Source organism: Mastigoproctus giganteus, chromosome 9 (assembly GCF_048544385.1).
Source record: "Mastigoproctus giganteus isolate SK-2022 chromosome 9, ASM4854438v1, whole genome shotgun sequence".
Taxonomy (NCBI): Eukaryota; Metazoa; Arthropoda; class Arachnida; order Uropygi; family Thelyphonidae; genus Mastigoproctus; species Mastigoproctus giganteus.
This window is the reverse complement of record NC_143583.1, coordinates 107,850,740-107,873,205: the sequence shown is the minus strand read 5'-3', so window position 1 is coordinate 107,873,205 and position 22,466 is coordinate 107,850,740. Positions and strand designations below refer to the sequence as shown.

Below are 22,466 nucleotides of genomic sequence, written 5' to 3'. Positions count from 1 at the left end.
TCCAAGGATGCTCTCATAATTATGGCTAAGGGTTTGCTACTTCCTTTGCCTGCTCCTTTAATATAATTGGATAGATCCCATCCACCCCGGGTGCCTTTCTTATGTTTAACTTCAACAATTTCTCCTCCATTTTGCTCTCAGTTATTTAAAAATCATTAAGCTCCCTGTTACAGTTTAATATGCTTCTGTCCTCCACTTCTCTACAAAATTCCTCATGTGTGAATGTAGATGCAACATACTCATTCAGTTTGTCAGCTATCTGAGCAGGATCATCAACAGTTGAACCATCGATATCAAGTGGACCAATCTGATTCATCCCTTTCCATCAAGACTTTACATTAGTAAAGAACCCTCTGCTGTTTTTCTTAGTATCCTTTACCAAAGCTGAGTGATGCTATATAACCTTTTTTTTTTTTCCTTTTCTTTTATGAAAACCCCAAACACGAGAGGTATTAGAACCTATAGTACTTAGTACCGTCCTTGGGTTGGAGGTTGAGAAGATGAAAAGAGATATTTGTTGACATTTGACTTTAACCTCTGTAGACTGTAATTTTCAGGAAATACGTATGAAGGAAGGTTGTTCCAGAAAACGGCAATTGAATGAATAAACGAGGAAGAAGAAAAGTTATTTCTGTGAGTTTGAAGTTGAACAGTAAATGGATGTTGGTTGGTGGCGGCAAGTGTTCGGACTGTTTTGAAAGAGACAGCGGGAATTATAGAAGCCAATTCAGAAGAACAGTGCTCATGGAAGTATATGTAGAAAAGACATGCAACAAAAACAGTATGTCTACAAGACAGCAAGTCGAGAGACTGTTAGAGATGAGTCATTACTTAACCTAACTGCCCTCTTCTGAATGGAATCTAGAAACCAGAGAGAGGTTTTGGGGGCACTGCCCCAGATGTGGGAACAATATTCCATGGTAGGGCAGATTTGCAAGAGTGAACAGCTGTTTGGAAGAAAAGTAATGCCGAGAATGAAAGGTAAAACCAAGTTTTTTAGATGCAGAGGAAGCAATATTTGTAATGTGTTTGTGCCAAGAGAGATTAGAAGTCAGGGTAATCCCCAAAAGAGATATATCATTTTGCCTAGAAATCGGAGTATCACCAAAGATAAGCATAGGCGCAGAACAATCCTTGTTGCGAGATATAAGACAAGACTGAGTTTTAGAAGGATTGAAATCAACTAAGTTGTCTTTGCCCCACTGAAGAATTACCTGGAGATTGGCATTTAAGGAATTGTTAGCGGATATTCGAGAAGTTGAAGCTGATTGAGTAAGGCACGGTTTCTCAAAATGGAAAGTGGAATGCAATGTGCCATCATCGGCAAAACTATGGATAGGATATCCAATCAATGGAAGAAGGTCATTAATATACAAGAGGTAAAGAGTGGGGGAAAGAACTGAAACTTGGGGAACACCAACATTAGTGGAGAAGTTAGAAGACAGAGCCATCTACCATCACCCTCAGTGAGCAGTCAGAGGGAAAATTGGATAACCAATTACAAAAAACAGTTGGCAAACCACAAGATAGAAGCTTGTTTAGAAGACCTTTCTGCCAAACATGATCGAAAGCCTTTGAGATGTCAAGAGCAACTGCTTGTGTTTCACCAAACTTTTCCATTGAATTTTTCCATAAATGAGTAACATAAGCCAGATTATCACCAGTGAATCGGCACCTCCGTAGCCAGGTGGGCAGGAGCAGCAATGTATAGCACACACTTCTTGATTAGACCGCGGTTCGAGCCCATGACCACCAAATACAGAGGATGTGGAAAGGTCAGGGAATGACCACTGCATATCCCCAGAGCAATATGGCCATAGTTGCTAATGCTCCTAAAAACCAAACAACAAACAAACAGCAAACCAGTGGATCGACACAGACAGAATCCATACTGGCGATCGTTGATCAGATGAAAGGTATCTAGGTAGTTTAAGAGTTGGCGGTTAATTGATTTCTCCGTTGCTTTAGAAAGAGTAGAAGTAATTTCAATAGAACGATAATTGGATGGGAGGGATTTGTCACCCTTTTTAGGAACTGGCTGGATATGAGCAAATTTCCAAGCAGAAATAAAAACACCTTTGGAATAAGAAAGTGAAAAAAAAGGCGGCAAAGAACAGGAGTAAGTTCAGGGGTACAGGTTTTGAGAACAAGTGGAGAAATACCATCAGAACTAGGAGCTTTCTTTGCATCAAGATTCTTCAAAATCTTTCTGACATGCTTTTGACGGAAGACCACAGGAGGCATTGAATGGAGCGTGTTGGGAATGGGGGGAGGTGTTTTACCAAGATCATTAATACATGAGTTGGAAGAAAAATGGGATGCTAGCAGGTCAGCTTTATCCTTGGCTGAAGTGACAACAGAACCATCTGGTTTTGACAGAGGTAGGAGCAGAGATGGGCAAAAGTTGCGGCCAATGGCTTTGGCAAGAGACCAGAATGCTCGGCTACCATTAGGGAAAGAAGCCAGTTTTCTACTCTTAGCGTGTTAAAAAATCTATTTTGGGCTGATTAATAACTGATTTACAATTGTTGCGAGTTTTGGTGTAGGCAGAAAATGAAACTGAAAAATTGGAAACAAGCCAATTACGATATGCAACATTCTTCTCTCAAACAGCCTTAGCACATTTATTGGAAAACCATGATTTGGATACAGGACGAGATTTTAACGTGGAATGTAGAATAAAGGATTCCATTCCTACAAGAGTAATTTCACTGACACGATCTGAGCAAACGCTAACATCAAAAGTTTTGAAACAATAATCTGACCAAGGAAAAGAAGAAAAGAAATCTCGCAGGTCATCCCATTTTGCATTCTTGTAATGCCAAACAATATGATGTTGGGAATAGCCATGAGATAAAGGCTCCATTGAAGAAGAGACAATCACCAAGTTGTGATCTGAGGTGCCTAAAGGACCACTCACTTCGACCATGTATTTTAGCATTAGCATTAGTAGAGGCATTTGATGCAAGAAAGCAAGCTTATGCAGCATCAGCCAAAAAAAAAAAAAAAAAAAACCCACTTCCACTTCACCCCTCTGTTCGTTCAAAATACCTGTCCAGCTGAGCCTTAAACTTATTTAGGCTATCAACCTCCACCACAAGGAATGGGAGTCTGTTCCACCAACCAACCACCCGCTGGCTAAAGGCAAATTTCCGCACATCTATCCTACATCTGTCTTTCCTCAATTTGAATTTATGCCCTCTCAGGTGATTTTTCTGAGCTAGAGGAAGAATCCCATCAGCATTGAGCATGCTTAAACCATTCAAGGCTTTATACATCTCTATCAGATCACCTCACTGGTGCCTAGTCTCCAGACACTGTAATTTGCAAAACTTAAGCCTTTCTTCGTAAGAGCACCTCTTTGTTCCATTCACTAATCTTGTTGCCCTTCTCTGTACTCGTTCCAGCAGCTCTACATCCTTCTTGAAATGAGGCCTCCAGACCTGTATACAGTATAGGTGTGGCCTGACCATTGCCTTATACAATGGAATAATCACCTCCCTGCTGGAAAAATTCCTGTATATCATTGACAATACTCCATGAGCTACTCTTGCAGCCCGTCTGCACTGCTCAGAGAACTTCATATCTGCCTGCACAACCACCCCCAAGTCCCTTTCATTCTCTACCACTGTCAGTGTAGTACCACAGAGTTGTGATACGTTGCTCTGGTGTTGCTGTTTCCCATGTGTAGTACTTTACATTTGTCAATGTTAAACTTCATTTGCCACCTCTCAGCCCATCTGCTCAACCTTTCCAGATCCTGTTGCAGCAGCATAGTGTCAGTAGTGTCCTTGACAACCCTGCCAACCTTTGTATCATCTGCAAACTTGGACATTAAGCTTGATATACCATCATCAGTATCATTTATAAATACAGAAAACAATAATGGACCCAACACTGAGCCCTGAGGGGCTCCACTAATAACATTAGTCCACGATGAACAGTGTCCATTGATTACCACTCTCTGTCTTCTCCCCCTCAACCACCCCTTTATCCATAGCAGCAATTTGCCTCCAATGTCACACTGCTCCAATTTGTGTAGCAGTCTTCCATGTGCAACAGTATCAAAAGCCTTTCTAAGATCCAAGTATATAATATCAAAGTTATTCCCTGCATCCAGTTCTTTTGTGACTGCATCATAGTATCCAATCAAGTTGGTCAGGCAAGACTTCCCCTTAACAAAACCATGCTGTGTCTGAGCTATAACTAAAGTCTTGTCTAAATGATCCTGCAGTGCTGCTTTAACCAGTGCCTCCATTAATTTTCCTGGAACAGAAGTTAAGCTCACAGGTCTATAATTACTTGTGTCAGCCTTTGATCCTCCTTTGTGAATTGGGGTCACATTTGCACATTTCCAGTCTATGGGTACCTTCCCTGAGTCCAAGGAAGCTCTCATAATTATGGCTAAGGGTTTGCTTACTTCCTTTGCTGCCTCCTTTAATATAACTGGATAAATCCCATCCACCCCGGGTGCCTTTCTTGTGTTTATCTTCAACAGTTTCTCCTCCACTTTACTCCCAGTTATTTCAAGATTCTGTAGCTCACTGCTAGAGTTGAATACACCTCTGGCATTCCCCTTGCTGAATAACTCCTCATGTGTGAATGTCGATGCAAAATATTCATTTAGTTTGTTAGCTACCTGAGTAGGATCATCAACAGTTGACCCATCAATATCAAGTGGACCAATCTGATTCATCCCCTTCCTTCTAGAGTTTACATAAGTAAAGAACTCTTTGCTGTTTTTCTTTGCATCCCTTGCCAAAGATGTCTCGTAATCTGCCTTTGCCTGCCTAACCTCCTTTGTAACTTGGTTGCATATGAACTTGTACCTATCATAGGCTTCTGTGTCATGTGTTAATTTGTAAGTATCCCATGCATTTTTCTTCTCTGCCATATGCCTCATTAGTTCATCTGACATCCATTTTGGCCTAAACCTTGAACAATATTTCTTAGTTGGTATGTAAAGCCTAGTAGCTTCCAAGATAAGTTCTTTGAATGCTTCCCATTTTGAATTTGCTGTTGGTAACATCATCAGTTGGTCCCACTGTATAGAATTTAAATACTGTCTCAGTCCATCGTAGTCGCCTTTACGGAAGCAATAACCCTTCCCTTTACCCCTAATGGTAGTTACCTCTTTGAGTAAATCCCACTTCAGCACACTGTGATCACTGCCACCTAGTGGTTCATTTATCTGCAGATTCTTAATGCATGAAGAATCACTGCTGATAATCAAATCAAGAGTATTACTCCCTCTAGTTGCCTCCTGAACATGCTGATGTAGAAAACAATCATCCAATAAATCCACAAAAGCCCTGCTAGTGTGTGAGTAACCAGCCCCCAAATTCCAGTCAGTATCTGGGAAATTAAAATCTCCCATTATAAGACTCTCTGATTTACTGGCCCACTCTATTTCCCTGTACAGTTCCTTATTATACTCATCAGAGTCATTAGGCCTATAGCACACTCCTACTCTCAATTTTGATCTCCCAATGCTTATGTCACACCAAACTGACTCAACACTGCACTGTCCAGCGATGTCGACTGGCTTCACTTCCTTGGTTTTTATGTGTTTCTTAACTATTAGCATAACCCCTCCCCCCTTCCTATCCTGTCTATCCTTTCTGTAGACGTTGTACTCCCCAAATTGCAGTTCTGCATCCCTTATATCTGTGTGACACCACGTCTCTGATATCCCAACAATATCTGCCTTTGATGTTTTGAGCAATACCTCAAATTCATCAAATTTATTTACTAAACTCCTAGCATTGGTGTACACGCAAGTAGACCTGCACCTGTTTCTATTCTTAGCTACCCTAACACAACCCATGTGTTTACTTGTACCGCAATGGCTCCCAGCAGTCTCTGAAATACCATGCATCTTGTTTTTCAGGCTTCTGCTCATTCTAATAGAAGCAGTGCAAGAATCTCTTTCACCTCTGCCAGTGGCTACTGTCAATCTATTGGTCTTTGTCTCCCCCCAAGTAGACCTGCACCTGTTTCTATTCTTAGCTACCCTAACACAACCCATGTGTTTACTTGTACCGCAATGGCTCCCAGCAGTCTCTGAAATACCATGCATCTTGTTTTTCAGGCTTCTGCTCATTCTAATAGAAGCAGTGCAAGAATCTCTTTCACCTCTGCCAGTGGCTACTGTCAATCTATTGGTCTTTGTCTCCCCCCAAGCTATCAGTTTTCCGACCCACCTAACACTGCCTCGATAGCATCAGCAAATATTCTTGCACCCTTTCTATTTAAGTGTATCCCATCCCTGTAGAAGCAATCTCTCCTGTTAACAAGTACAGTCCAGGCTGAAAAAAATTCTACCCCTTGAGCCTTGCACAATCTTTCCAGGGCCGAATTGATCGACAAGGCTCTCATCATATACTCCCTCCTATCGTGAAGGGTTATTTGTGAGAAAAAGATCAAGCGTGTTGGCTGTATGGTTAGGATTGTCCGGTATCCTTGTAGGTAAATGAACAATCTGTGCAAGGTCTATAGTAATTGCAAAAGCCTCAGTATCTCGACCAGCTGGGTCTGTGTGACTAGAAAACAGAAGCCATCTGGAGTTGTGAACATTAAAATCACCAATGAAAATTACCCTCACTGTTAGGAAAGTTGGACGACTGGAGAAAGTAAAGTTGCAAAGAGAGGAAGTCAAAGAGCTGCATGTGATTAGTGGAGTTGGGAGAATGGTAGAGACAACAGATGAATTTGACACAATGAGGTAGAGAGATTTTAAGCCAGAAAAGATCAAAAAGAGGAAAATTCCAAATTACCAAGTCTCTGACAGGGAATATCAGAATGAACATGACTGCAAGTGGAAATGGACATCATTGAGATTAGAATTGAGACTACAATATTTGTGAAATGAACGAGGAAGTGTTTTTCCTGCATCATTTGCCACTACTGCTGCATTCAATAATATCATTTTGTGTGATTTTATATCATGAACAATGGGTTTTTTTTTTTTTTTTTTTGTTTAATATTTACAAGGCGAAACTTTAAAGTTTCACTTTTGCTTGCAATTGTGGTGTGTCGATTTTGTGAGCCATGTAACCAGAAGTAGCTTTAGACCTGCCAGGACCAGAAGCAGATGTATTCTGAATTTTTTTTTTTTTTTTTTTTTGGCATCATAGGTGACTGTCTGGAACACCTTTATGAATCTTGCTATCTGTAACTGGTCAAACAGTACTGGTGCTGTTTGATTTGTGTGATAATTTGATATGTAAATTTAAAAAAAAGTCCACATTCTCTGGTAGTTGATGTTTACCTGCTACTTCATTCCTCTTTGACTCTTCCAATTCCAATAGTGTTGCCTTGTTTTCCTCCACTGTACACATTCTAAAAAATATTGTTTCAATTAGTCTCACTTTTTACTGATCCTGCATATAGTGTCTTTTGTGTGGACAAAGATGCTTATCATACTTGTTATGATAACATGATAATTGCTGTGTTAATAAGGAAGGGGCAGTACATACATAAATGTGTAAGGTGTTTAAGGCTTTATGGATTTAGTAAACTAAGTACCATTGGCATCCTTTCTCTTTCTCAGACACCAAACACATAAAGGTACATAAATTAAAAAAGGTACATAAATAAAGGTACATAAAGGTACATAAATTAATAAATTAAAAAAGGATGGTTGCAGAACAGATGTGTGAAAATTTGCTTCCAGCCAGAGTGTAATTGACTGTTGGAAAAAATTTCCATCTGGTGTCGTGAGTGGATAGTGCTGTGTAAATGAAATGAATTGCTGTGTAGTGTAAATAAATTTAAGGAAGAAATTAGAAAAAATATTAGAGAGGATGTAAAGATGAGGTGGGTAGCCTTCTTTTCCTTTTTACTGATAGTGTATATGCTTTCTTCCTTGCATTATTTGTTTCCACTAATACTGAATGTTCATTTGATACTTCAGGATCCAGGGTAGCTGTAAGAGTTAATGTAAGCATTTCGCTGGAGTGACATGATTGTGATGTCATAGGTTGCTAATTTTGGTTGTATGTTCAGCCGTATAGATTTGACATTTTGTGATGTTTTCAAGTTAAGTTAATATTTACCATGTACATATTCCAGTGCCTGAAATTACTTTCATAAATATACTAAAGCATGTCAGATGAGTAGTTGATTACTTCATAATCATTTTGAACATAGAATTTGTGTACTAACTTTTTATTTTGTCTTATTGATTCATAATTTTAGTGAAGTAAATATAAAATTCATAATTTTTGTAATGTAAATATTTTAGTAAAGTAAATTTAATAGTGGTATATATCAGTGTATTTTTGTTGATTGTATTTAATACAATTTTCTTTTAGCTAAACACACACAATGTCTGTTTTTGATGTGGAAAAGTATCGCTTGCCATGGGAAAGTGAAGAGCATTGGCTCTTAAGAAAAGAATTCTTTCTTTCTCATTATGGAAGATTCGAAGAAGGTCGGCTTTTGTGTTTGGCCCAAGTATATTCCAATATTGAACTATTAGGATGCAGGTAATCAATGTATACATTCATATATTTTGAATTATATTATATACTGATTGATTTTTGATTAATACACAATAAAGAATATTAATTGACCTTGCATTTTTAATATTCTAGTCAATTTATCTTGTAAGTGTTTTAATATAAAAGGTGCAAGAGTTTTGGTCCCCATGTGAACCAACATTCACTACTGCTTTTAAATTTTTTTTGTCCCGGTGTCTCAATTCCTCTCGCCCAATTCATGAAATTTTAAATGTAATGGTTTACAGAGCAATTTTTATTGTCTCACTTTGCATTAGATTGATCAAATAGAACTTATAAAATGTAGCTTGTTTTCTTCAATTACCTCGCATCATATGTACTTTCTTGTATCATATGCCTCTACTAATGCTAAGGCCCAAGACAATGCTGAGTTGGCACCTAACATCCTCACACCTTTAACATCAAGCACACACAAAGAAATCCACCTTGGCAATATCATGTCCTGTTCCTGATAGCTTCACAGACATCAAACAAGCAGTAGTTGTATGATAGTCTTCCACATGGAAGACTACTGTGTGAATTGGAGTAGAATGGTATTAAGGTTAAGTTGCTACAATGGATAAAACTGTCCATTTCAATTCCCTTCAATAGTTTCTCTGGTTCTTCCTTGAATTTAAGCTGTCAACTTCCATACATCTGTTCTGCAACTGTTCTTCCTCAACTTGCATTTATGCCCCTGCTGTGCATACGCTGAGCAAGAAGAATCCCATCAGCATTGAGCTTGCTCAAACCATTCAAAGTGTTAAACACCTCAGTGTGAGATCACTTAACAGGTGCCTAGTCTCCAGACACTGCAATTTGCAGAACTGAAGCCCTTCTTGATAAGATTGCCCAATTGCCCCCCCCCCCCCCAACATTCTCGTTGCTCTTCTCTGTATTCATTTCAGCAGCAATACATCCTTCCTAAAATGAGGCCTCCAGACCTGTATGCAATACTAAAGATGTGGCCTGACCATTGCCTTAAGCAATGGTATAATCACCTCCTTATCCCTGCTGGCAAAATTTCTGTATATCATTGACAAAACACCCTAGGGGCTCACATCTGGTGAGTATGGGCTTGGCACACCCAAGCTTCATGTCATCATTCTTCTCTTTCTTGGTGATTCCTCTCTCTCTCTCTCTCTCTCTCTCTCATGGTAACTTGGGATTTGATTTTGGCTGGTGCAGCATAAGCCTCAGTCTTCCTTGCACCATATGGCTAATAATAAAAATAAAACCCTATGAGCTGTTTTGGCAGCCTGTCTTCACTGCCCAAAGAACTTCATATCTGACTGTACAATTATCCCCAGGTCTTTCATTTTCCACTACCCTGAGTGTAGTATCACATAGTTGGTATGTTACTTTGGGGTTACTTGCCATTGCAGTACTTGCCATTTGGGGTTACTTACCATTGCAGTACTTTGCATTTGTTAATGTTGAGCTTGAGTTGCCATTCTCAGCCCATCTACCTAACTTTTCTAGATCCTGTTGCAGTAGTGTACTGTCTTTAACCATCCTGTCAATCTTTGTATCATCTGCACACTTTGCCATTAAGCCTGATATCCCTTCATCAGTATTATTGATAAATATAGAAAACAGCAATGGACCAACACCAAATCCTGAGGTACTCTGCTAATAACATTAGTCCACAAAGAGTAGTGTCTGTCAATTACCACACTCTGTCTTCTGCCTTTATTCATAGCAGCAACTTGCCCTTAATGCCACACTGCTCCAATTTGTACATCATTGTTTTATGTGCAACTGTATCAAAAGCTTTCCTAAAATCCAAGTATATGATATGAAAATTATTTTTTGCATCCAGTTCCTTTGTGACCACTCAAATTGTCAGACAAGATTTACCCTTAACAAACCCATGCAGTGTAAAGTATAATTGTAGTCTTGTCTAGATGATCCTGCATTATTTCTTTAACCAGTGACTCCATTATTTTCCCTGGAACATAAGTTAAAATAACAGGTGTATAATTACTTGCATCACCCTGTGATCCCCCCCCCCTTGTGAACTGGGGATGCATTCATGCATCTGCAGTCTGTGGAGACCTCCCCTGAATTGAAGAATACTCTCATAATTATGGCAAAGGGTTTGCTTACTTCCTTCACCAACTCCCTTAATATAATTGGTTAGATTTCATCTACCCCCAGGTGCCTTCCTTATGTTTAACTTCAATTTCTTTTCTACTTTCCTCTCACTTATTACAAAATCATTTAGCTCTCTGTTAGAGTTTGATAAACTTCTGGCCTCCACTTCCCTAAAGAATTCCTCATGTGTGAATATAGATACAAAATACGGCCCCAGGGGCTCACATCTGGGGAGTATGGACTTGGCACACCCAGGGTCCTAAGCTGGATATCATCATTCGTCTCTTTCTTGGTGATTCCCTTCTTTCTCTCTCTCTGAGATAACTCAAATTATTTTTTGGCTGGGGCAGCAAAAGTCTCAGGCTTTCTTGCACTATAAGGCTAATTATAATAATAATAATACTCAGTCAGTTTTTCAGTAACCTGAGCAGGATCATCAACAGTTGAATTATCATTATAAAGTGGACCAATTTGATTCATTCCTTTCCTGCTAGCACTTACATAAGTAAAAAAGTCATTGCTATTTTTCTTTGCATCCTTTTCCAAAAATTTCTCTTGATCTGCCTTTGCTTGCTTTATCTCCTTTGTGACTTGATTATGGACTAGCTAATTTGCCTTCACTTGCTTAATCACCTGGAATTAAAGGAGAGATCCTTCGATATTAGTGTGGCAATTAATAAAAGTCATGATATTTAGTTTAACAGGTATTAATTAATCAGATATCCCTAATATAAAGGAATTAGCTGTCATTTTGAAATCTTAACTGGTTTCTCAATTTCTACAATATTTCATTTATTTCATTTCTAGGACAGTTATTTCATTTCATTGTATATCTGTGTGTAAAGGGTCATAGATGACAAAACAAAATTATATAACTTGAGAACAGAAGCACAGCACAATTTTAAGTTACTGATAAACAGTGACAAGACTTACCTGAGTGGTGTCATCCCAGAAATTGCCCTTGGCATTACTTCTTTGCAGTCAGTAGCAGTGGAAAGGTTCGGTTAGAAATTAAAATCAATAGGCTGTACACAGCTTTAGATGTTTGCCTTCCCATCTTGTATTTCAGTAGAACAGTCCATGACAACCCAGATGGACCAATTTTAAAATCAAAAATTTTTCATGAACTGTGAGTAAATAAAGATCTGGGATTTTTGTTGTAACAGCAAAGTTTATTTAGTTTTTAAATTTACCTGCTCATATGTCGGCTTAATTCATTGATATAAAGTGCAATTTTTGTATTAACTCCGAAATGAGCCCAGTCACTTATTTATGAATGCATTGCTTATTTTTTTTCAATTAACCCTTTAAGTTCAGGAACTTTGTTTCATGAGTTTATATAACCCCATCTCATCCATATAATACTCTCACCGCACACATCTCTCACTTTCAACAGTTATTGGTAACATAAGGCAAGGCATAGACAAGAGAAGGTGCAGTGGCAAGGAGTATAAATAAACAAGATAACTCAACAATGATAAAAAAAAAAAAAAAAAAACAACGCAGTCTTTCTGACTGAATTGTTCTGCTTTTGAAACCATTATTATGATGTATAGTAGAAAATTTCTCATGTCATGTCATGTAAAGGTGTTCCATTGTGCTAGACTAATCATGACATTTAAAACTATCAAAAAATTAATGTTGAAATAGGCTTTAAAAAAATTACACCCTTAAGATTGTAAACTCCTGCAGCTAAGATCTGAATTGAGTATTTGAATATATTTGTAATCAGTAATTTAATGAATGAAAATAGTCAGATTATTGTAAAATGTTCTTAGTATTATTTAAATATCTTTTACCATCTTTGCATTGAGCATGGATTGTTGGGAGGGGGAAAAGAGAAAAAGATTAGCAGTTGCCCCCTTTGGCTGAGAGACTGATTTTTAGGAGCATTAGCAACTAAGGCCATATTGCTCCGGGGATATGCGGTGGTCATTCCCTGACCTTTCCGCATCCTCCATATTTGAGAGACTGAAATTGTACTGTGTACACATAAATGTTAATGTATACATACTTGTTATGGAAATGTGATAGTTGTGCAGACTTCAGGAGCAGCAAATACTCTATATTACAACCCTTGGTTGCTATTGTTACGTGCTCAAGGCCATCTGATTTTTAATGCATTTCACTACTGAAATGTCATACAATGAATTTAGTTTTGAGAGGCCACAGAAATCCATTGTACTGACATTTCACTGTGATGTATAACAATAATAATAATAATAATATAGCTTCTTTAATATATGTCACTATTTTCTTTAGCATATATACATATTCACACGTGTGTGTGTGTGTGTGTGTGTGTGTGTGTGTGTGTGTGTGTGTGTGTGTGTGTGTGTGTGTGTGTGTGTGTGTGTGTGTGTGTGTGTGTGTTATATATATATATATATGTGTGTGTGTTTATATATATATATGTGTGTGTGTGTATATATATGTTATATATCCAAATAGCTATCCTGCATCAGTAATGCAAGAGGTGAAAGAAGTGACAAAGCATTTTAAGTCAAGAAAGCAGAGAAACCATAAAACGTGGATGATGAATTTTGTAAAAAGTAAAGAATCAGAAACTGAAACAAGTATGTATATATATATATATATATTCCTTATAAAGAAGAGCCAGTATATTATTCTTAATTGATGATGCAAATATATTTTCCATTTTCTTTCTCCAATAAATGACATTGGAATTTGGTTCTGTTTTATCACTGTTCACTCTGTTAGCAGTGATTCATTTTGATTATATTTTATTACTGAATATATGATCTTCAAGAGAGTTTAGTGGTTTTGTCACTTGTTCAGACAACCAGTTAGGTTGTCTGCACAAGTGATATTTAAGAATTCCTCCACCAGAGGATGGTGGAATTCTTAAATGCCTTTTGTTGAGTTGTACTTAATCAGTCTCAACTAGAGGTATTCTTGGTTGTTCAGCCTCCACAGTATGTAAATCAATCTGAACACTTGTACCAGCTAAATACACATAGTACAGTGTGACCTAACATCCAATTCACTATATAAATAACAACAACAACAATAAAATTGAGTATATGAATTCATTCATCAGCAGTGACAGTCTAATTTGCAAAGTATTCTCTGAAAGAAAAACACTGTCACCAGCATGAGTATGTATATCTTTAGTTTTTTTGACATAAAAGAGAGATTTAGTTTAAGAGATACAAAAAAGTTCTTCAGGCATATTAAACGCTACAATATGCAATTTTGTTATGTTTTTGAATTCTTACTTAGTCCTATCTTCATACCTGTATGGAGAAAATTACTGTAAATTACATTAAATTCTTAACCGAGTGATAAAGGTTAATGAACTAATAGTATCAAGATAATTAATTTCTTTTGTCAGAGGGAAGTTAGATTAAAAACCTGAAGTGAATGAGATAAAATAAGGATAATATTTAGAGACTGTACATATCTCACATTCATAAACTGAATAACATTATGTGCATCATTACATAAAAATATCACCATCACAAAAATTATCAAGGAGGCTATACAATATATTGGTAGGGCGTCTACTAATTATAAGAAGACAACCATCATAACAGCCTTTCTTTGGGTTATTCTTGGACCAAACTAAGTACAGTGGAATTTCTCTATTACGAACTTCTATTTAACGAATTTCTCTATATTATGAATTTTTTCGCAAAACATTGCACTTTAAAACAAAATTAACCCCATATAGCGAAGTGTTAGTCTCTCTATAACTAAATTTTAAAAAAATTAGTAAAAGCATTTTTGAAGATTTTCATGCATTTACTGCTAAACAGCCACTCAAATATACTGCCTCCTTCCTTCCGAAATTGCGCATTAGCATCTGGAATTAAATAAACATCCTTTTAGTGAACACTTGTGGCCATTTATGCCCATAGGAGGGTCTTTGTTTCATTTTTATTAAAGTTATTAAACCAAATGGGTTTTCTTAAAAGTGGTCGTAAACTTTACAATAAATAGGGTAGATTTGTAAATTGATGTTGACTCAGGGGAAAACGAAATTCGCTGCAGCAATACATAGAATGCTACCATAGTCGGTTTTTAGTAATGCCTACTGAGTGACATTCGCTTCTCACCTCAACTGTACCACGTGACCTTCCTGTCAATCATTATATGATATGTCCGTTCTCATCTAACTGGACTCCCAGTAGATGGTTTCATGAATTTTTTTTTTTTTTTATTTCATTCGTCATCAATCACATAGGCTATATGCTCTTGTGTTTTTTTTTTTATTCTGAAAAGTAACATACAGTATACATTAATCATGAATTTTCTTTCGTGTCTATATGAATGAAAGCAGAATAAAAGAAATTCACAAAGCCGTATATTTCTTTGAAGTGATTGATAGGAAAGGTCATGTGATATTGTTGAATTGGCAAGCGAACGTCATTGAGTAGGCAGTACTAACAATTCACTATATGACCAGTGCAGCGAAGTTTGCAGTGTATGTATCGGCAAGAGCTGCAGTAGAGTAATTTTTACAATTGTGGAAACAGTGTCGAAGAGAAAGTGTTTAAGTATTAATGATAAAGCAAAGATTGTTATGATGTTGACCAGGGTTTTAAGAAAAAGATGTTGCGGAGAAATATGGCATACCTGCAAGCAGTTTATCTACGATTTTAAAAAATCGAGAATCAATTTTAAATGCAATTGAAGGAGGAGCAGAAAAGAAGCGAATTAAGTTGTGTATATATATGAAGATGTTGATAAAGCTGTTCTAAAATGGGTGCAAATGATACGTGAAAAGAATATACCAATATCGGGCCTAATAATTAAGCAACAAGCTCTGAAATTTGCACAGTCCCTTGGACATACAGAATTTAATGTGAGCTAGATAAATTTAAGCAGCGCCACAGAATTGTGAAAAAGGTTATTTGTGGGGAAAGTGTTAATGTAAGCGAAGAAGATTGCAACAGTTAGAGGAACAATACCTTAAAGAAGATTTAATTCTTAATATTTGAAGTTAATTAGAATGTCTAGTTTTTATTTCTGTGGATACTACTTCCTTTCTTAATTCTATAAACGATTTCAACATTATCCAGTCTTTTTTTTTTTTTTTTTTGTAGTTGTTGGTGCATCGGCTTCTGTGGCCATAATGCACCTCCCAAGGTTTTTGCAGTACTTTGATCCAAGCCCGAGGCGGGATTCGAACCCGCAACCTTTGGATTGCCAGGCAGGCACTTTACCCACGCGGCTAGCCCAGTCGGCATCCAGTCATTAATGTGTAAATATCTTCTTCCATTATCAACTTCTTCCTTGCAACATAGTCGTTGTAATTGTCTGAAATGATTCGTCTTATTTCTCAGATTTACAATCTGAGATTCTAATGCCAACCTAACAATTTTCTGTGACGGTGCTGATGCTAATCTACCTATACCTGAAATCTTTTGCTTCAGGTTAACTTTAGCAAATTTTGGAATTATTCCCTCCGTCAGACAATATTTCAAAAAGTGATATGATTTTTCTGTGCCTTGTGTCTTAAAATTGTCGCAGTGTAAGCGTGAACTAAGTTATTCAAGCAATCTCCCACATTGACTATCTTGACACAATCAACTTCAAATTTAATCAGCTAAGAGAGGGAAAGGCAAATCCATAGGATTACTTCCATTCAAAACTCTCCAACTTTGACACTTTATATTATGCATGGTTTAAAACAATTAAAATAAATTATATACTCTTCATTAAAATTCAATTAAATGTATTCAACTCCCTAAGCTCATGAATGACCAGACACACCCGGGATCACAGCTGAAGGCCCCAATCCGACCCCAGACATTTCCAATCCACCACACAACCTCGAGAAATTGAAGACATTGTGTCAAAATTATAATAAACTTTAAAATTCACAAATATCTTAAAATATAATAATGAATATTAGTCTAAAATCTACTTTCCTTCCTTAAGGAACAAAACTTTTCAACATACTGTCATGATCACAGATAGGAATTAAACTGTCTAATTAAGGAAAAATAGTGACTTAATAATTCAGAAAGTGGACAAGGGGGCTACAGTAGTTGTGTTGAATAAAACAAATTGCACTAATAATTTGTATGACATATAATGTCTGATAATACAACTTATCAAGAAGTTGATATTTCAGTATTTGAAGAGCTTGTTAAATGGTACAACAAATCCCTCACTGACTACAAGAAAAAAGACTATTTCCATGACCCAATTAAAAAATCTTAAAGCCAGAACTAATAATATACCTACGTTATTTGGACAAGTAAAATTGCATAGGGAGGGCCATCTCATCGGGCCCATTAAGTAGGCCGCCATAGCCTAGTGGTCAGGCGTGCGGGTGCATTAAGTACACGTACCTTGAGTGACAGGAGTTCAAGCCCGTGACTGCTGAATATGGTGCTGTTTCTTGTATTCTGTCTATCTTATGAACTCCTCTGACCATTTGGTCATCCCGAAGTATAAACAGAAAATTTATTTATTTATTGTGTCATATGAAGGTTTGGTTTTGCCTCGTTAGCATCACACTTTTATTATATAATAAAGCCGATGAGACAGATATTAAATTTTAGCATAAAAAATTACAACACATTGTTTACAAATTTAAAAGATAGGAGAATAAGGGAGGTAGACAGATTATTCTCTTTAGATGTAGTGTCGCTACAGACTAATGTCAGTATTGACTATGCATTAGATACTATATAGGATTTATTTAATAATGATTCGGTTATCATTAATAAGACTAAATTCCCAAAAACAGATTTTTAATTTAGTAAAATTTAACTCAAGCAAATTATATCGCCTTCCAGGATAAAATTTACAGACAAATATTTGGATTACCGACGGGATTTAGTTTGAGCAGTCTTACTGCCAAAATATATGTAAATAAAATAGAACAAATATATCTAATACCGTTTTTGCCTAACATTACTTTTTACGGGAAATATTTTTAGCATTAGCATTAATAGAGACATATGATGCAAGAAAGCAAGCTTATACAGCATCAGCCAAAAAAAAAACCCTTCCCATTTCAGCCATCCGTTCAATCCAAATATTTGTCTAGTTCTGCCTTGAATTTATTTACTGTCAACTTCTACAACAACAGATGGAAGTTTGTTTCAGCAATCCAACCACAAGCTGGCTAAAGGCAAACTTCTGCACATCTTTTCTACAACTGTCTTTCCTCAATTTGAATTTATGACCCCTCAGGTGATTAATCTGGGCAAGAGGCAGAATCCCATCAGCATTGCACTTGCTCAAACCATTCAAGGCTTTATACACCTCAATAAGATAACTTCGCAGGTGCCTAGTCACCAGATACTGTAATTTGCAAATCTTAAACCTTTCTTTTTTTGCTCTCTGCCACAAATCTCATCAGTTCATCTGCCATCCATTTAGGCCTACCTTGAACAGTATTTCTTAGTTGGGACAAAAAGCCTAGTAGCTTCCAAGATTACTTCCTTGAATGATTTAGACGACATTCGTATTATATCAGACGAGCATATGATGGATAATATTTTAAGAATATTTAACAACTTGCATGCGAGGTTGAGATTTACCTTGGAGAGAGAGAGAGGATACACAAACATGGACAATAAATTTTTTAAACTTCACATTAATAAGAGAAAGTGATAAATTACAGTTTAAAATATATCAAAAGCCGACAAACACATGGATGTTCCTACATTATACGAGTTATCATCCTTTCACATATAAACATTCCATTACTAAATCAATTCGCAAATGCATACAAATATACGACAACTCAGATTGCAGTGCCTCTGTAGCTGGGTGGGCAGGAGCAGCAGTGCATAGCACATGCTTCTTGATTAGACCGGGGTTCGAGCCCGTGACCACCAAATACAGAGGATGCGGAAAGGTCATGGAATGACCACTGCTTATCTCCGGAGCAATATGGCCTTAGTTGCTAATGCCATATTGCTCCTAAAAACCCATTAACAAACAAACAAACTCAGATTGCATTGGGTTATGAAATTAAAGAACTTACATATAGGTTTTGAACAGGGGGTATTCACTAGGTACCATAAATAAAATTAGGTTACAGGCCAAAGATAGGATAGATAATACAGGAAATAACAATAGGCTTGGAAAAAAACATTTTATTATGATTCCATATGTCCGGCGCACAAAAAACTCAACATTCTTTTCAGAGACACTGATTTTAGTGTGATAGCAAAGCCCACGCAGAAACTCCATTCCGTGCTGAGAAGGCATTCTGCACTCTCTCCCTCAGCTGTGGAATTGAATGATGTAGTGTATAACATTCAATGTTTCAATGTGGTAACTGACTCGTCATATGTGGGATCTACAAGGTGCCTTTTAGATATGGATCTTAAGAAAAATGCTGCATCAGTTAGAGCAATGAGGCCATGGCATGTGAACTGTCATTCCATTCGATAAACAAGGATCATGTCTTCTTATTTAATGAAGCTAATGTACAGCACAACTACACAAGTATTTTAATTGCAGAAACCTTAGAAATGGGAATTAAAAATAACACGATTGACATATGGAGACCATTTCTCATCTCGGATTTGTGGACCTCCCCCCGAAACCAGTTTATATTTATAGCTTGTTTGCCGTAAATCTCAATAAAAATTGCTTCTTTAAAAGGTCATCTTCTATAGTGCAGGTCAACAGATAAAATTTTTGGGTAGTTGAAGCTCCAAAGAGACACCACACTGGAAAGCAGGAATTATGCTTATGCTTTGTCTGTTCTGGCAAATTGAATATTTTTTGTAGTATATAATATATGTAGTAGCATATTATATGCTACTTCACCAGCCACCTTGGTATAGACTGTTATATAGAATGCTATTGTTACTGTTGGTGTGGTTTTTTTTTTTTTTTTTGTGCAAGGGCTGTTATGGCCAAATTGCACCTGTTCCTGTGGAGTGAGACTGTACATAGAATACTTTATGGTTCCTAAGATCAGTGGGTAGATGTTTTATAGTTTTTCTGAGAGAAGCAGTGCTTTTAAAAACAGATAGAAATATCACATCTCCTAGCTATGCTTGCAAATCATTTCGCTTACTCTTGCACATAAGAAATATTTGCAACTGTTTTGATGATTCTCATTCTGTTAAAGGTAGTGTAGTGTGGTGTCCTTTATCTTTTTTTAACCATGTGGTGAGGATTGCTATTTTTCTTTAAACCTTGTCAGTTAATAGCAGGTTATTTTTAAAAGATTCCCATTTACAATTCTGAGGGCTCCTATTTTTGTCAAGCACAGATATCATGATCCATAAGTGAGTATGATACCCATGCCAATTTGTCTATTAACTAAAATCAAGATACCATTAGACTTTAATTGATATGGTGCCCATAAATGCACATTATATTAACTAAAATTCACAAAACATTTTTTTGAGAATTTGAAATTTCAAATTCACAAAAACTTTTTCTGCTCACCCACCCTGCAGAAGAAGAACCTTTAGGGGACATTTTTGTATCAGGTTTTATGACAATCAAGTCATGAATAGAAAGCAGGAAGTTTTTGTTTTATCTCTGATATTTCAGTATTTCCAAAGATTTAAACAGAAAATATATAAACAACAGAGAAGCCCACTCCCATGCCTATTATTAATGCTAACCACTTCAGTCAGAGAGGCTGAAGTGGTTAGCATTAATTTCAGAGATTGTTAGTGTATCATAAAGTTGTTATAATCATGTAATTCTGCATTTGCCTTACCTGTACACAACAAAAGGCACAGCAAAATGTACTGTGTCTAACCAATCATTCACTGAGCTACTGAGTTACTAACATTCTGCAACCCATCCAAGCTGTATGCTTTATTACCACACCACTATACAAGGTGTGGCAACAAAGTTCCTTGACTGGTGCTACTGGGGTAATGTTCAGTGAGTTTGAAAATAAGCAGAAATGGTATGTTGTAGTTCAGACTTCCTTCAACAGATGGTGGGGAGGGAGAGAGAGAGAGAGAGAGAGAGAGAGAGAGAGAGAGAGAGAGAGAGAGAGAGAGAGAGAGAGAGAGATCATCCAATAGGTTGACAGGTGAGAAGACCAGTTTTTTTACTAGTGTAAACGTTCCCTTGTCACGAATTTGCAATGGAGTAACAAATGAATATCAGGTTTTGCTTTAAAATTGAAAACTCTGCAACAGAAGCATATGAAAATATTAAAACTGTTTATGGTGATGAAACATTGTCATGCCAGTGTGTTTGAATGGTATAAGCAATTCAAAGACTGATGTGAGGATGTTCACAATGACCCAAGAAGTGGGCATCCATTAGATTCTCAAAATTTGGACAAATTTGAAAAATTTCAGGAAATTGTGGGAAAATATTTGTTGTTTGACCCTCAGAATGGTGGCTGGTGAATTGAATATGAATAAGGAGACTTCAAACTCACAAAACCAACTTTCTTCCTCATTTATTCCATCTACTTCTGTTCTCTAGAACAATCTTCCTTCACCTATATTTCCTAAAAGTTACAATCTACAGAAATTCATCTAATGTCAACAAGTATCTTCTGTCTTCTCAGTGTCAGGCCCATGAATGTTTTTAAGTACTATAGGTTTTAATATGTTTCATATTTGCGGTTTTCTTATTTAAAAAAAAAAAAAAAATCCACCAACTCTTGAATGGGGGAAGGAAAAAAAACACTCTAGTGTCTATTAACCCCAGGGGCTCACATCTGGTGACTATGGGCTTGGCACACCAGGGTCCTGAGCTGGATATCATCATTCTTCTCTTTCTTGGTGATTCCCTTCTACTTTTGACACACACACACACAAACCACACACACACACACACACACACACACACACACACACACACACACACACACACACACACACACACACACACACACACTCTCTCTCTCTCTCTCTCTCTCTCTCCCCCCCCCCTCCGGGTAACTCAAATTTTTTCCCACAGCATCACACTGAAAATTGCTAGTTTGAATCTGAAACTGTTTTGTCAAGTTTAAAGTGAAACTTTATGCAAAATAAAATGGTAGTTATACAACAGTGTAACAAAATGGCAAACCGTACTGAATGCTATTTGCACTCTTAGTCTTTGAACTTTTCACTCACATTTCATAAGTACTATAATATATATTTCCCACACTCATCCATCTCATCTGAAGGATGTAATGCTACTCATCATTCCACAAAACCAGTTTTCATTATTCTGTGGTCAAAGATGAATGGCTAAGCACTACTGAAAACAATATCTGGTGATTGTTGGTTTAATTGTGGCTTTTGAGCAGCCATAGAAATCCATGCCATACTGCTCTCTATTGCTTATGGATTTCTATGGATATCTGAAGCTGCAGTGCATTCTCTCTACTTTCTTCAGGGATCGATGATTCCTGGTGACCACACCTACTTCATCCTCATTCTTCCACCTTTTTGCTATGTTGTGGGGTTCAAACATGTGGTTATCTGATGTGAACAAATTACTCATGGATGGCACTTGATTTATACTTTCAATTAAAAGAAATGAAGTCCTCTAGAGATCTAGGTTTTATTAACATTATAGTAATTAGCATGTTAATCATCTTTGAAACACTAAATTCGTTTCCATGACTCATTCTGTTGGTAGTGGTCTGCTAATCTTCATTGTTTACAACATTACAATGGTGTGTGAATACTTTTGAGAGGTTAGAGTATATCATGCTACCTTTTATGATTGTCATGGCAATTTACTTTCTGAAATTTTTTTAAAATATAAATTGGTTCCTTTAATATTTTATACTTTTCTTAAGATATCATTTCAGAAACATCAAAAAGTTCAACCTCATATAGCAAGTCATCTGTCTTGTTAGAGCAAGTAAAATGTAAAGTAAAGTAAAACCCAACTTCTGGGAAATCGATATGCATGCATTATCAAGGGCAGTTTATCTGTGTGCAAGATGCA

General features: G+C 36.9%; 1 protein-coding gene across 3 annotated transcripts in view; it reads left to right on the top strand.

Annotated features, from left to right (window-relative positions):
* LOC150080629 (NF-kappa-B-repressing factor-like) overlaps positions 1–22,466 on the top strand; it is a 112,108-nt gene that overhangs the window by 16,337 nt on the left and 73,305 nt on the right. For all 3 annotated transcript variants that reach the window (XM_090381379.1, XM_090381380.1, XM_090381381.1), the window contains exons 2-3: positions 8,316–8,489; positions 13,050–13,174. In XM_090381379.1, the coding sequence (XP_090237505.1) occupies positions 8,329–8,489; positions 13,050–13,174 (286 nt within the window). In that variant the 5' untranslated portion in view covers positions 8,316–8,328. The remainder of the gene's footprint in view (positions 1–8,315; positions 8,490–13,049; positions 13,175–22,466) is intronic.